At 36.5% G+C, this 15515-nt stretch overlaps 1 protein-coding gene across 1 annotated transcript; it reads right to left on the reverse strand.

The window, feature by feature from the left end:
* Positions 3701–10750, reverse strand: LOC109331404 (glycoprotein 3-alpha-L-fucosyltransferase A-like). The gene is made up of 7 exons (XM_019565864.1): positions 10241–10750; positions 9274–9434; positions 8618–8859; positions 7211–7315; positions 5777–5933; positions 5224–5451; positions 3701–4244 (listed from the first exon to the last, which is right to left on the reverse strand). Exons 1-7 carry the CDS (start codon positions 10640–10642, stop codon positions 3989–3991), a joined length of 1551 nt encoding a protein of 516 aa, XP_019421409.1. The 5' UTR covers positions 10643–10750; the 3' UTR covers positions 3701–3988.

Consider the following 15515-nt stretch of genomic DNA (forward strand, 5'->3'; position numbering starts at 1 on the left):
TAGATATTTAAGGTGTTATGGATCATCCAATTGAGATGCTAGTTGAAGGCTAGTGAGTGATTTGTTGGTAAAAAATGAGATATCATCTGTCTTGGCTATTGTAATTTATTGTTATGGTTTGGTGAGCTAATAAGATAATATGGTTATCTCTACCACTATCCTACTACATTGTTATTGATCATCTAATCCCCATTATCCTACCATAGTCTTGTCCATAACCATTACCTTATCATCACATACCACATTGTTGTTAGTGGTAACAATCATTGTACTATTATTCTCATTATCATCCCATGATCCCAATCACCTCCATCCCCGGCAAATGAGTATATTTGTTATATTACAAAAGTGAATCATTTCATATGTCACTATTTGTGATTGGTTAAAAAATTATATTTAAGTTAAAATCTTAATAATTAAGTATTTTTCTAACCAATCAGAAGCAAGCAGTCACACATATAACAAAGATATCCACCCCTTCAAATATACACCAACTATCACCCTCACTCCTCATTATCACATTATCATTGTGCAATAAATACAAATTATATATATACATAATTTTGATATAAAGGTAATTTTGTCATTTGCATATAATATTATTTTGGTAGATTAGTTGATGCACATCAAAATTAGATATAAAAATTGCTTATTGGCTTGTATCTTATCTTACTCCTATGCAATATATTTTATCATATTCGTCCGTATTCTATTTTAACCATCAAACCAGCTCTAAAAAATTAGAAGTTGAAGGCTTATCATTGATAAGCTAGTTAATTAACTGATACATGTAAAATGGTTTCAAATGACTTATAAGCCATTGACAATCATAAGTTATTTACATTGACCTATTACATTAGGGCTTATATTGTGAAACACACATTTAAAGCAACTACATCAATATCATTTATCCATTGTGTTGTTTATGTTGAATAAGATGCAATGCTGGTTAGGGTTTAGGTGGATTCCATAAAGAGAAAATTAAATAAACTATAAGTGTAGTTGGTAAGTTGTGGGTCCATCTAAGATTTCTTGAACCTATCCTTAGCATTTTCACAAAATTCTGTGGAGCATTTAGTGGTTTTCAATGAGCAAAAGAATTGATGGAAGTTATTACAGAATTCATCAAATCACTAAATGTCTGAGATGGTCATAATTAGGTAAGTTAGATTGTTATTTCTTGTACATGCAATGACAGTCCTTGCAACAAGTGACAAATGCAAACTTGCAAAGAAAAAAGGAAGTGACTTAGACAAAAAGAGAAAAACTTGCCCAAAAATAGACGGTAACTTGGATAGAGAGAAATAAAGTGACTTAGACAAAAAAATTTGTTGATAACCTCCAACCAATCAATCAAATATTGATTAATACTAATCGATTGAACATTATTTGTAAACGGCTATTACGTAATCGATCAAATACTACTTATGTTCCACCTGGATGGTGCTAAAAAGCTATTTTAACAATGGGGAGAATATGGCATGCATTTATGAATTCATGATAGTAATGGACTCCACACACTAATTGAAAAAGGCTAGAGTTTTTTATACGCACTATCTTACTTGCATTTTTCTGCATTTATTTTACTCTACAATTTGACTGATTTGGTAGTGAATACATTTATTTCCTTATTCTGCCTTTTCAAATATCTGCTTATTAATTCTTCATGATAAGTAAAGCAATCTTAATTCTTTCAGATCACATGCCACTTTATCTTTTTAAGTATAGTTGTTAAGTTTACATGCAAATAGAATCATCTATAAGCATGTCATAAGATAAACACCTATTAGACTTGAATACTGAGTTAAAGATGCTTAGCTTCCTTATATTAAAACTGAGTGTTTACCTTTCTGTTTTGTCTAAACATTTAGTGAACCAACAATGGCATTTAAACTTCAAATTTGGCCCTCAGATTTTGTTTTCATACGCAAAATTCATATTTTTTATTGGTTGCTCCACCTGCATAGTACTATGTCAGTACCCTTTTTAGATTTGAGTTTCACTTCATTTCAGAAGGATTTTACTGTTTAACTACTCCTTTTATCATTTTACTTTAAGAAAATTAAACTTCACAAAGATTAATCTTATACCAAGTGTTTTATCTCATAATGTACAAGGTAGAGGAGAAGTGATTGAACTATATCTTCATCCACTCAATTTGTATTCTCTCTCAATTTAAATTAATGCTTCATGGTACAAATGCAAAGCTTTCTATATTATGTTGAAGGCTTTCACATGAAATCTTAGTGGGTTATTGGCATTGTAGCAGATTTGCTATTTATTCAGTGACAATTTTATGCATATATATAGCAGATAGTATCTCATCATTTGGCGCAATTAATTCCTGGCTAATGCTGTGGTAGCAACACATGATCTTAGTATTTTTTTTTTAGTACATCAGAAAGATAAAAACAAAACTAAGGAGAAAGATCAAAATCTAAAATATTAGACGCTCCAATAGGAGGAGAATCCCAAACTTGAAGACCAGTTCCTGAACGAGCGCTAGTCTTCGCCATGAAGGTCGCCAAAAAGTTAGCTTCCCTATGAATAAAGTTAATTTAAACCACCCAGCTACGAGAGAACGGCTTATGAATTCATTTTATCAGTAATCTTTTGGAATCGGATAGTAAGATTCTTAGTGATGATTTGCACAACCTCCAAACAATCACTTTCAAGAACAATAGAACGAAAACCCGTATCCCAAGCCATAATAAGACCATGCTCCATTGCTATAAGCTGAGCTTCGATAGCAATGTCAACTCTGAGACTTAACGAGAAACCCAAAAGTCAGAGCCCTTCATGATTACAAATCGTCCCACCACCATCCATTGAACTAGTAGTCATGGAACAACTGCGGTCAACATTCAGCTTCACTTGCCCAACCATAGGAATCGACCACTTGAACAAGGAATTGGAAGGATCCACAATACTAGAACCCTCCACACATGATCTTAGTATGATGTAACCATAGAGTTGTAAACCAATTATCCAATTAATTTATTCATGAGGATTGACTTAACAATTTTCATAACTTTAACTCATTGCAGTTTAATGCTACAGTTAGTGTTCCAAGTGAATACTTCTTGGATTGGTATTGATACAATCGGTGTTCCAAGTGAATGCTACAAGTGGGTTGAAGAGTAAATTTAAAGGAGATGAATATCTGCTGTGGTGCCACAAATAATAATGGTGATTTTTTTATGAGTATATAACTTTGTAAAATGTTGCCTAAGAATACATGTTTTTAAATGAATGTTACATTTTGTTATTATTTGATAATACTGTTTTAAATTTCCCTAAGAACTATAATTGCAAGTAAATAAAATGTAAGCTTTTAGCTTAAAAAATTTAGAATCCTATTCCATAACTTTAAGCCAATATTCTAAATTATAAATTATACATAGTTGAGCTTTAAGTTTGAAAGTCATCCTTGTAATTTTCAAACATTAGGCTGAGGATAGAGGAAGAGGTAATAAAATCATCATTAACACTGGACAGTCTAGTATAAATATGAGATGTAGATTAGTTTGATGATTTATAATTTTTTATTTAAAATTAATTTAAAATCTATATCATTAATTTTTTTTGTAAAACCACATGTCATCATCTCTTCCAGCACCGATACTGAGAACTATAATTTTCAAACCTTAATTTAAAAAATGGAAATAAAAACTAAGATCGTTTCACCCACAATATACAACAACTGTAATGTTGTTCATCTTGTGATGGATAATCAAACAAAACACTATAACTAAACACATAAATATGGATTATCACTTCAAAACTTCTAGTGCACAATATACAAAAACTGTAATGTTGTCCATCTTGTGAGGTCGTATATTTCTCAAATGAAAATCCGCCATGAGCAGGCCAACAGAACTGGCTAGGTATGAATGAAGCCATGCCAATTCGGTGTGAAACTCGATCCGAAAACTATGAATTGTCAGGGCTAGATATTCATATAAAGCAGGGGTACTATTAGCACATGCTACACAAAAATGACTTCAAACTTTGCACAGGGATTGCTGTCTAAGTGACTCCTGAAATCCACACCCCCTTGGAAGCTGAAGGAATAAAGGGCTTGTCTCTGTGTCAAGCCAAGAGGGTATATTCTGTAAATTTTTAAGTCATTGCCTCCCCTAAGAATTTCAGGTCTTTCTAGCTTCCATATAGGTACATGATTCCGGGACTTGAACTTCAAAGCAATGGCAGACTTCAACGCCTCCAGTGTTAAATTGCTAGACCTGCCAATTGATGTCAAAATAGCGAGTTTATTAGAATAACCAAGTCTCTCTTCGCTCGAAAAGTTATGAATGAATGAATGACTCTTTACTCAAAAAATCAACCGATTTGAACTTTAACACTTGACACCCCTTCACATAGGACTGGACATTTGGGGCATGAAATTAACAGGACTAGATATTTAAGGGTGACCCAACATCAAGATAGACTTTGATAGCATATTAGAATAAGTGGGTCTAATTCCACCCTGAAAGGTAGATCATGTGGAAGTAAAATTGATCCTTTACTCATACACTCAGTTGATGTGACTTTAACACTTGATAGAGTTCTCATTATAGTATCTCATGAGATTCTTCTTAAAAAGACACAATGATATTCTATTTATTTGAAATGTCTCTCATTACATTCTTCTTGAAAATACATAATAATATTCTAATTAATTGGCAGCCTGAGAAGTAAGGTACTTTGAAATGTCTCTCATATTAATGTTGGATACAAACCAGATACCAATACTGTACCAGATACCTAGATACTTGATAAATGTTAGTTTGAATTTATTAAGCTGAAAATAAGAACTTTTTTTCTTCATTTTTTTCTCAATCTTGAAGTGGTCCAACTATGTGTTTTATTTATCACATCTTATAACGCTTTCATTTTTTTTAATGTTTTATGAGATGACACCCACACCATATGTTATGTCATATCCTACTATCCCCGTGTCCTAAGATTTTCGCAAAAGGCATATCCTTTTACTGGAATGGTTCATACCCGATATTGTACTCTTATTCATGCATCATTGTGGGCACTGGGCAGCATTTGTATTGCTTATGCAATTATGGTAATTTATATAGTTGTCAAGCAACCAAGCTATGCCATCAAGTTCGAGAGAAAGTCCTAGAAGCCGAGCGTATTAACGTACCAGATGGTAATTTATAATTTTATATAGGATTATAGCTTGGATGCAAAATTAAAGTATCATACCTCAAGTAAATGGATTCCATTTCAAACCTTCCCCTTTCTCTGACATAGATATGATATACAGTTTCTGACCCGCTAGTGCACTTGCATGGGCGTTTCTTAAAGCCTGGGCTCTTTTCTTCATTCTCTCTAATCGTTGTGGCCACATGAATGCAAAGGCGGCAAGATGAATGGACAGCAGCCATATCGACCAGGGCCTTGAAGGAATCAGATGGGCCTTCATACTTCCACCTATTAATACAATAGCTCAGGGTGCATCCAGATGATCATAAAATAAAGAAAGAACACAATTCATTCACATTTTGAAACCAGTAAACTTAAGATCCATTGTTTATAACCACATAACATCAAACTGCACTGTTAATGTACTGCATATTATTCTCTTTAATCTTTAATATGTAAAATGATATGAATCGCTGGTTGCCAATTATCTTCGTAAACTGTATGCATGTACAATAGGACGATAGAAATGCAGAAAAGGGAACAATGGGACTTTTTTCGGGCATGGGGGAGGGGGAATTCAAGAAACTTATTTTGTTTTCATTGAATAACTTACCTCAATGATTGATTATATGCTTCAGGATTTTCTGCAAGATGTTTCATGGTTTTGGCAATGGACTCAACATCTTCTATATCTTTAATATGTAAAACTGAACCAGGAGAAGGAGCAAAATCCTCAATATTTGGAGCACCAACAACGACAGGGACAGTTCCTACAAAGAAAAGGAATAATTTCCAGAAGCAGCATCATAAGTGGATTCTGCTAATATTTTATGAAGAAAATTAAAAAACCAAAACCCTTATTAAATTTTTCCATATATTTGTAGGAAAATTCATTCTTCTCTTCTTCACATAAGAGAGCATCTGAGTACCCTAGATTATGGCTCAATGGCATATTATCACATACCAGAATGAATTTTGTCTTTCAAGTTTCAAGTAATTATTGTAATTCATTAACAATACAGTATCATAACCCTACTGCCATATTCCTGAGAATTTATTTTAAGTTTGGCCATCACTTCAAAGATCTTTCACAAATGTAGAGTATTCATGCAGGTATTACCGATTAATTTGAAGCAATGAACTCAAGTCACTGGGGGTAATATCAAATTCACTAGAGTAAAATTCAAAGCAGCATTGCCTAAAAATCCTTGATCACGTTGGTAACATCTAGAAGGCTAAAACTGAATCTTATCTTGATAACTTGATATTAGATGGAACTTCCCTCCTGCAGACTGGGCTAAGCTAAACCCGGATGTTATCTGTCTAAAAGGAATGCTGGGGAATCAAATTATAGGGGCTACCTTGAGGGAAGGCTCAGGTAAATGGCTGAGCTAAGAGGAAACATAGCATGAATGCTGGTTGCTTGGAATAATAAGATATGAATTTTTTCATTAAGAGCAATTCTCGAGCTGCCATCTCCCCAAAAAACGGTCCTCCCTTGGCCCACCCAATCTTGGTAGAATTCTTCGGCAAGTTACTCATTGCAGGACAAGCAAATGGGCTCTTCTAAATTTCTCTCACAGAATAGGAGGATGCAATCAAAGTGCTGAGTGAATTGTCAATTGGGCTTGGAATCAAGAAGTAAGGCTTCACTTGTGGAACACTCCCCCAACCGAGTTGTCCTTCATCTTGCTTGCTGATGCTACATGGGCTTGTTGGCCCTGCCAGACCCATTCTGTCTTGTAATTCTTTCTGTTTTTGGGCCTTCGGCCCTCATTTGTTCAAATAATTAAAATAGAAAAGAATTCAATGGAGCATTGTCTAAGTTGATTAACTATAACTGAATGACGACTATTTTATCCTACTTCTCAAGTTACCCAAATTTGTGCATTCAATCCCAAATAAATTTTGGCAATTGCATTGCTGAAACTGAAAGTATTGGGAAATGGTGGAATTAGATGGAAAAGAAAACCAGATGAATGCTGTCACATATCTAGTAAACACAATTAAGGAAGAGTTAAGGAAGATAATAAATATAATTCCATACCAGCAACTAGGGATTGGAAGTACTTTTCAGTTACATAATCCTCCTCATTAGAATTTTCAAATGCTAAGCTAAACTTATAGCGCATCAGAGTTTCCACTTTGTTCACTGCATTGAAATAAAACAATAATTTAAGAATCATAATAATAACTTTCATTGATAAATAACATCACATGTTCATTGGCACTTTTGAAGTTTTTCTATAAACATCAGAGTAATTACAAAAACATAAAAATTAAATAATCATACATCGGTTAATCCTGCAAACTCTGAACTTAAAGCTTCAATAGCATCTAAGCACATGCTTTCAAGTCCAATAACATTCATTAGAAAACATTTTATAGATATAAAGTTATTCTTAGGAACTTGGAAGCATTTGTAGATACATTAGAACAATGTTAACCTTTCAATGTTTGAAATATGCAATCCAATGACTTTCTTCCCACATATTCCATACCAAATGACAACTAGACCATCAAGAAAATAAAACAAAATAAAAGAAGTACAAATGCTTTCCAAATTATTATTTTTTAAACTTCTAGAAAAGATTTAGATAGATTAGATCTTTTTTGTAATCTTTCAATGTCTGAAGTTTGCAATCCAATGACTTGCTTCCCTCATATTTCCAAACCATATGACAACTAGACCATCAGTAAAATAAAATAAAGTACAAGTGCTTTCAAATCCCACTCACTGAACAATACTAATATACTAACATTTGTCTATCAAAAAAATATTGTTAACGATGATGTCATTATGTTGTGATACAAAAGACATAATATTAACCCCTATCTATATTTACTCCTAATTAAATAAGGAAATGGATCATAAAAGATAAGATAAAGTAATCTCAAATTCTCAATCCCAAGAGATTTTCTAAGATACTCTAAACAAATCTAAGATATAATAATCATAATATGAGATATTCTCTCCATATCTAAGTATCAATTATATATTCTCTATAACATAATTAAATCTATTTTTAACTTCTAGAAAATTAAATATTGTTTAACTTCTAAAAAAGATTTAGATAGATTAGATCATTTCTTAATTTTTGTTGTTCTAATGAAAGGTTGAAGGTGAATGATATGGTTCAACTTCGTGCTTTGGAATCTTTTCGGTAAAGAACTAAAGTGTCGTTGTAAAATGATGACTCTTATTATTTTTGTGACACTCACAATAAAGGCTGGCCTAGTGCATAGGGTCTCACCTAGTGGGGTCTGGAAAGCGTAGATGTACACAGTCTTACTCTCGCAGGCGAATAGTCTGTTTCTAGATTTGTGAGGCTCACAATCATAGAATGCTTCATAGATACTAGTGTGTTCATGCTTCATAGATACTAGTGTGTTTATGCTTCATAGATAATAACAGACTAATATCTTTAAATTTATCAAAATTATTAGAATGTACCTCTTCCATCTTTGTTCCTATGACAACCACCATAAGAATCAATCTTGATGTTTTCTTTTTCAAGGGTTTCGAGAGCTTGCAACCGGAAATTTCTAGCACCACAGTTGGAAATGAACGCAGCTGCAAAAGCAGCTTCAGTTTTTGGCTTTACCGGTGCCATGATGTCATACTCAGCCCACGAAAAATATCCAACAGGAACATCGGATGACAGACTGGTTGTCATTACAATGTTACACCCTCTCCTAGTACACAAGGACATTGTATTATCAGTTTAATTATTAGCACACAAAAATTGGTTACTTTTGGAAGCTAACACTCTATTCACTAAACTAGGGAGCAAGAAGAAATTCAATTGAAAAAAGGTAAAAAACATAGTAGTTAGCATTCCATTATGCACTAATTATCACTTGCAATGAAAAATAGCCATAGCAGCAAATAAAGATTATGTACCACATTGGTCCACATATTATGTTTGCCCTAATAGGATCCAAAATCACATAAAACTAGGCCAGGAAAATTTCTTCTCTGCGTTACCCACACATCTCCATGGAACTATAAAAACAATAGGAATCCATGGTATTAGGATAAGCGACATACAACCAACAAATGGTCCAATCAAATCTAATGATTAACACTTTATGATAGTGCTTACCCACCGTCGTGCCATGGCAATATTGTTCACGTGATAGTACTCAGCTGATTCCATTGATCTATGAACACTTGCTGTTCCAGCTTGGTGAGGTGTTCCAAATGCAGCATCAGGTTTTTTAGCCCCATTAAACTCAAATTTACATCCCACTGAACACGAATTCAACTCCTGTATATGAATAAACTAGAAACTTTAGAAAGACAAGAAGAATAACAGGGACCTCAGAAGAACAATTATCAGGAAGTTGCACTAATACACATGGATTATCTTTTGACTTAACAGTTAAATAAACATGCCCAGAAAGAAAAGCATTGCAACAGCAAATTAATTCTTTTGCCTTTACCCGTGACAACAAAGTGAAGAGGTTTATGCCCATGATCATGCTAAACATCTATATGCACAAGCTAACATACTTCAATCCATGCTACAGGCTATATACACAAATCAAATTGTAGTTTGTTACTGTCTCACACATTAACAGCTTTTATACACTTCGCTGAAAACCCATTATAAATATTAAATTGTCTTTTACAATCAAAATATCCAATATGTTAATATACAACATGCAAGTAAAAGCAGGTCAAACACAATGCAAGTTCAAAATCTACAGAGAATTAGTGCATCATTTATAACTTATCAACGAGGAAAGAAATTAAGAACCAAAGATTGTTTCAAATTGCGGTTATGGTCACAGTCATGCTTACTGTACAACTTGCTGGATGCAGTTGTAGAGACTTCAAAAACCACAATATTGTAGCTACAATTAAGGTTGTCGGCCACAATATAAAACCCTGGAACCAGACCAAGAAGAGCACAATGTGCTTGAAAATGCACAATCTGTTGTGCTTACATACTAACTCACGAACAAGTACTTACTCAATGTAAAAAAATAATACTAGAATCATACACATTGAGCATGTATAAATTGAAACAAAAACTAAAAAACCGATAAAAATTAAGTCAATTAACCGAACCTCTGTAGCTCCAGAAACAAAAACAGGCTCCTTTTTAAAATCCCTTGAATATGTAACACCATCCTCTCTCTCCAACCATTCCTCACAGCTCTCATATTCCAGATTCTGAACAATGCTCATCGCATATAACCGCGAATCATCATCACCATTACCACCACCACTACCAACACCTTCGACCAGCATCCGCCCGGAGAACAGGTCAGCGATGGTGTCAACCATGGCTGCGTTCTTCGCCATATCAAGCTTACCCAGAAACGTGATCTCTGCAATCACAACAAGGGCCACAAAAAGAGGCAATAAATTCGACAATTTCTTCTTTGGAACAGCTCCATCACCGGATGAAATGGTAACAGGTAAACCTTCTTGTGTCATCGTCTCTGTTGTCGAGCCTTGATGACCCATCAATTGATTCTACCTCTAACCTCAAATTCCTTTGTTACCCACTTTTTCTGTTGCCCTCAAACTTCGACGGAGAAAGAAAAGATCTAAGCTTGAGAGAGGGTTTTGGAATGGGTATGATATGAAATATATGTAATAAGGGAGTAGAATAGCATAATTTCCTTTTTTGGCAATTGACAGTTATGACAGTTAAAACTGTTAGCTATAAATAGCAAGTTTTAACTGTTTTGGTATTAACTGATTTTTGAATAAAAAACTTCATTCTTTTTGTATCTTCTTCTTCATCTCCAATTAAACAACTTCTTCGGGATCTTTCTTGCATCAAGAATCCCCTATTTCTTCTTCAATTCTTCGAATTGCTCTCAATTCCTAGAATTCTACTTCTTCCCTATCAATTGGTATCAGATTAGGTCTTTCCTCGGCTGCACGCAAGTATGGCAGAGTCAACAAGAAGCCAAGCATCATTCAGAGAGGTGGAGGAACGGTTAGAGTCTAGAATGTCAGCCAAAATTGAATCAAAAATGATGGAACTTGCGAATTCTATTCAGAAATCCTTGAATGACTCCTTGAAGGTGACGATGGAAGAGCTAATGAAAAATTCACTGGATGGAGCAGATGACTCAGCTCGTTCCAGGGTGGGACCTTCAGGTGAGAGACGACCTCTTTCACATTACTCTTGTGGCACACGCTTATCCCGAATTGATTTTCCCCGTTTTAATGGAGATAATGTCAAGCAATGGGTGTATCAATGTGAAACGTATTTCTTGATTGATGGCACCCCTGAAGAAGTAAAGGTCAAATTGGCAGTGGTACACTTTGAAGGAAGGGCCTTGCAATGGCATCACGCCTTTGTCAAGTCTCTGTGGACAAGTTCTTGGCCATTGTGGGGGGAATATGTAAAACTGTTGGTTGATAGGTTTGGAGAAGTGTGCGAGGACCCTATGGTGGAGCTTATGAACTTAAGGCAAAAAGGATCCGTGGCTGAGTTCCATGAAGCATTTGATGCGATTATCACCAGGTTGGAACTTTCTGAGGAATACACACTTAGCTGTTTTTTGGGGGGCTTGAAGCAGGAAATCCAAATGATGGTGCGCATGTTTCAACCTCACTCAGTTAGGAAAGCATTTTCATTGGCAAAATTGTATGAGGCATCCCAAGGGCAGAGCTCATTGTTGCAATTTCCTAGCAGGAACACTAAATCCACTGGCTTTCCCAAACCAAGTGCTCAGGCCAGACCTACACCACTAGGAGAAGTACCAATGGAGTCACTGCCACAAAAGCCTAGAATTAACAGAAGTTTGACCCCTGCATTTATGAATGAGAGGAGAGCAAAAGGGTTGTGCTATTTCTGTGATACACCATACACTCCAGAGCATAGTTTGTCACACAAAAAATTACAGATTCATGTGATGGAAGTTGACCAGAGTGACACTGATGACAGTGAGATTGTCACCAGAGAGCCAAAGGATGAGGCTAGCAACTTGGGGGAGCCCCTTATCTCTGTGAATGCTTTGACTGGTATGGCAAGTTTTAGAACTATGAGGGTTACAGGGCACTACAATAAGAAACCTCTGCATATTCTTATTGATAGTGGTAGTACTCACAACTTCCTTGACCTGCAGAAGGCCAGATCCCTGGGGTGTACTATTGATCAATTAGAACCTCTAATGGTAACTGTGGCTGATGGCACTAAGTTACAAATTTCAGCAGTGGTTAAGAACTTTTCTTGGAGAATTCAGCACACCAATTTCACCTCAGATATGATGTTGCTCCCATTGGGGTGTTGTGATGTGGTGTTGGGTATAGAGTGGTTGGTGACACTAGGAGACATCACCTGGAATTTTGATAGATTGACTATGGATTTTGTAGTTCAAGGCAGAAGACATGTGCTCAGAGGTTCCCCTAATGGTAGTCTCAAAAATATTAGAAAGCAACAATTGAACAAAGTCCTGGCAGAAGGTGTACAACTTTCTATGTTACAGCTATGTCCTGAGGAGGGGGGATTGCTACATTCACTTACTACTCATGCAGAACCAACTGTGTTGCACAACCAGATTAGTCTATTACTAGCCAATTTTCCTGAAGTTTTTGAGGAACCTTCCCAATTACCCCCTATGAGAGCAGGCCACAATCATCTTATTCCTCTGTTGCAGGGTACAAATCCAGTGAACAAGAGACCTTATAGGTATGCCAAGCATCAAAAAGATATAATTGAGAGCTTGGTCTAGGAAATGTTGCACTCTGGGGTTATTCAGAACAGTTCCAGTCCATATGCTAGTCCAGTGGTTCTAGTGGACAAGAAGGATGGTTCTTGGAGGCTTTGTGTTGATTATAGGGAATTGAACAAAGCCACGGTTAAGGACAGGTTCCCTATTCCCTTGGTGGAGGACCTTATGGATGAACTTCATGGCTCAATAATTTTTTCCAAACTTGATCTCAGAGCTGGCTATCATCAGGTTAGAATGCACCCTGCAGATATCCAGAAAACTGCCTTCAGGACACATGTAGGCCATTATGAGTATTTGGTCATGCCCTTTGGCTTGACAAATGCCCCTGCAACCTTCCAAGGTCTCATGAATTCTGTTTTTCAGCCATTCCTTAGGAAGTTCTTGTTAGTCTTTTTTGATGATATCCTCATATATAGCAAGTCTTTGAAGGAACACATTGAGCATCTCAGAAGGGTATTGTTGCTTATGAAGGACAACTGTCTTTATGCAAAAAAATCCAAATGCTTCTTTGGAGTCTCGAAGGTGGAGTACTTAGGCCACTTTATTTCAGAAGAAGGAGTTGCTACTGACCCTGCAAAGCTGGCTGCTGTCAAATACTGGCCCTTGCCTCAATCACTTAAACAGTTGAGGGGTTTCCTAGGACTAGCTGGTTATTATAGGAGATTTGTCAAAGGGTATGGGGGAGTAGCCAAACCCCTGACTGATATGCTCAAGAAAGATAGCTTCTGCTGGTCACCAGAAGCCAAAACTGCATTCCTTCAGCTTAAACAACTGCTGATATCTGCACCTATCCTTGCTATGCCAGATTTTTCTAAAGTATTCATAGTAGAGGTAGATGCTTCAGGAACAGGGTTGGGTGCTGTGTTGATGCAGGATCATCACCCTATAGCCTATATCAGTAGAGCCTTGAGTTTGCAACATCAATCCTTGTCTACTTATGAAAAAGAGTTGATGGCAGTAGTCTTTGCTGTGCAGAAGTGGAGGCATTACTTGCTCAATAGGCATTTTGTAATCAAGACTGACCATAGCAGCCTCAAATACATGCTTGATCAGAGGTTAACCACTGCTTTTCAACAGAAATGGTTAGTTAAGCTGATGGAATTTGACTTCACAATTGAGTATAGGCAGGGTAAGGATAATGTAGCTGCTGACGCACTTTCACGGGTTGACACTTGCAATGCTCTTATGGTACACAAGGTGGACTCAGTGCTGGTGGACAGAATCAAACTATCTTGGGAGCAAGATGCTTGTCTGGTAACCTTGAAGGAACAACTTGTGCATAATCCTTCCTCTCACAAACATTACACTTGGATACATGATGAACTACGCAGGAAGGGTAAATTGGTTGTTGGCAATGATGCTCAATTAAGAGAAGACATCTTGAACTGGTTGCATACCACTGCTGTAGGTGGCCACTCTGGCAGGCATGCTACAACTCAGAGAATCAAGGCTGTGGTATTCTGGAAGGGGTTGAATAGAGATGTCAAGGCCTTCATCACTCGATGTCCTACTTGTCAACAATGTAAATATGAGACAACTGCTTCCCCTGGGCTGCTTCAACCACTGCCTATTCCAGGGCATGTATGGCAACACATCACCATGGATTTCATTGAAGGCTTGCCTTTATCATCAGGAAAACAGGTTATTTTTGTTGTGGTTGATAGGTTAAGCAAGGCTGCTCATTTCATGGCCTTAGCTCCCCCTTACACTGCTGCTAATGTGGCTCAATCATTTTTGGATCATGTCTTCAAGCTACATGGGTTTCCTGACTCAATTACAAGTGATAGGGATCCTGTTTTCATCAGCAAATTTTGGAAGGATCTGTTCTCATTGCAAGGTGTTCAATTACAGCTATCTTCTTCTTATCATCCTCAAACTGATGGCCAGACTGAAGTGGTCAATAGGTGCTTAGAAACCTATCTGCGGTGTATGTGCTCTGATACTCCTCATCAGTGGCTGCATTGGTTATCCTTAGCTGAATGGTGGTACAACACAACATTCCACACTTCAATTCAAGCCACTCCCTATGAGATTGTGTATGGCCAACCACCGCCAATTTGTCTTCCTTATTTGCCTGGTGGTTCTTCTGTTGAATTGGTGGACAGAAGCCTAACTAAAAGGGAAGAGATGCTAAGGGTATTGAAGTTTCATTTGAGAAGGGCCCAAGATCGCATGAAGCAAATTGCGGATAAGCATAGGTCTGATAGAGAATTCGCTGTGGATGATTTTGTTTATATTAAACTCCATCCCTATAGGCAGAACTCAGTGCAATCCAGAATCAATGCCAAATTGGCACCTAAGTTTTTTGGACCATATCGTGTTATTAGTAAGGTTGGTCAGGTGGCTTATATGGTGGATCTCCCTCCTCAGTCTAAAATTCATCCCGTTTTTCATGTTTCCCAGCTTAGGAAGCATGTGGGTGCTGCCATAACTTCTCCTATTCTACCGCCCACGGGATCTAGCACTTCTACTCACAAGGAACCAGAGGCAATCTTGGATAGGATGACAGTAAAGAGAAGAGGACAGGCAGTAACAAAAGTATTGGTAAAATGGAAACATCAGTTGAATGAGGATGCTACTTGGGAGTTTTTCTTTGATTTGCAGAAACGCTTTCCTTCTTTTCATCCATGAGGACATGTCTGGTTTTA

This window comes from Lupinus angustifolius, chromosome LG17 (genome assembly GCF_001865875.1).
Source record: "Lupinus angustifolius cultivar Tanjil chromosome LG17, LupAngTanjil_v1.0, whole genome shotgun sequence".
Classification (NCBI taxonomy): Eukaryota; Viridiplantae; Streptophyta; class Magnoliopsida; order Fabales; family Fabaceae; genus Lupinus; species Lupinus angustifolius.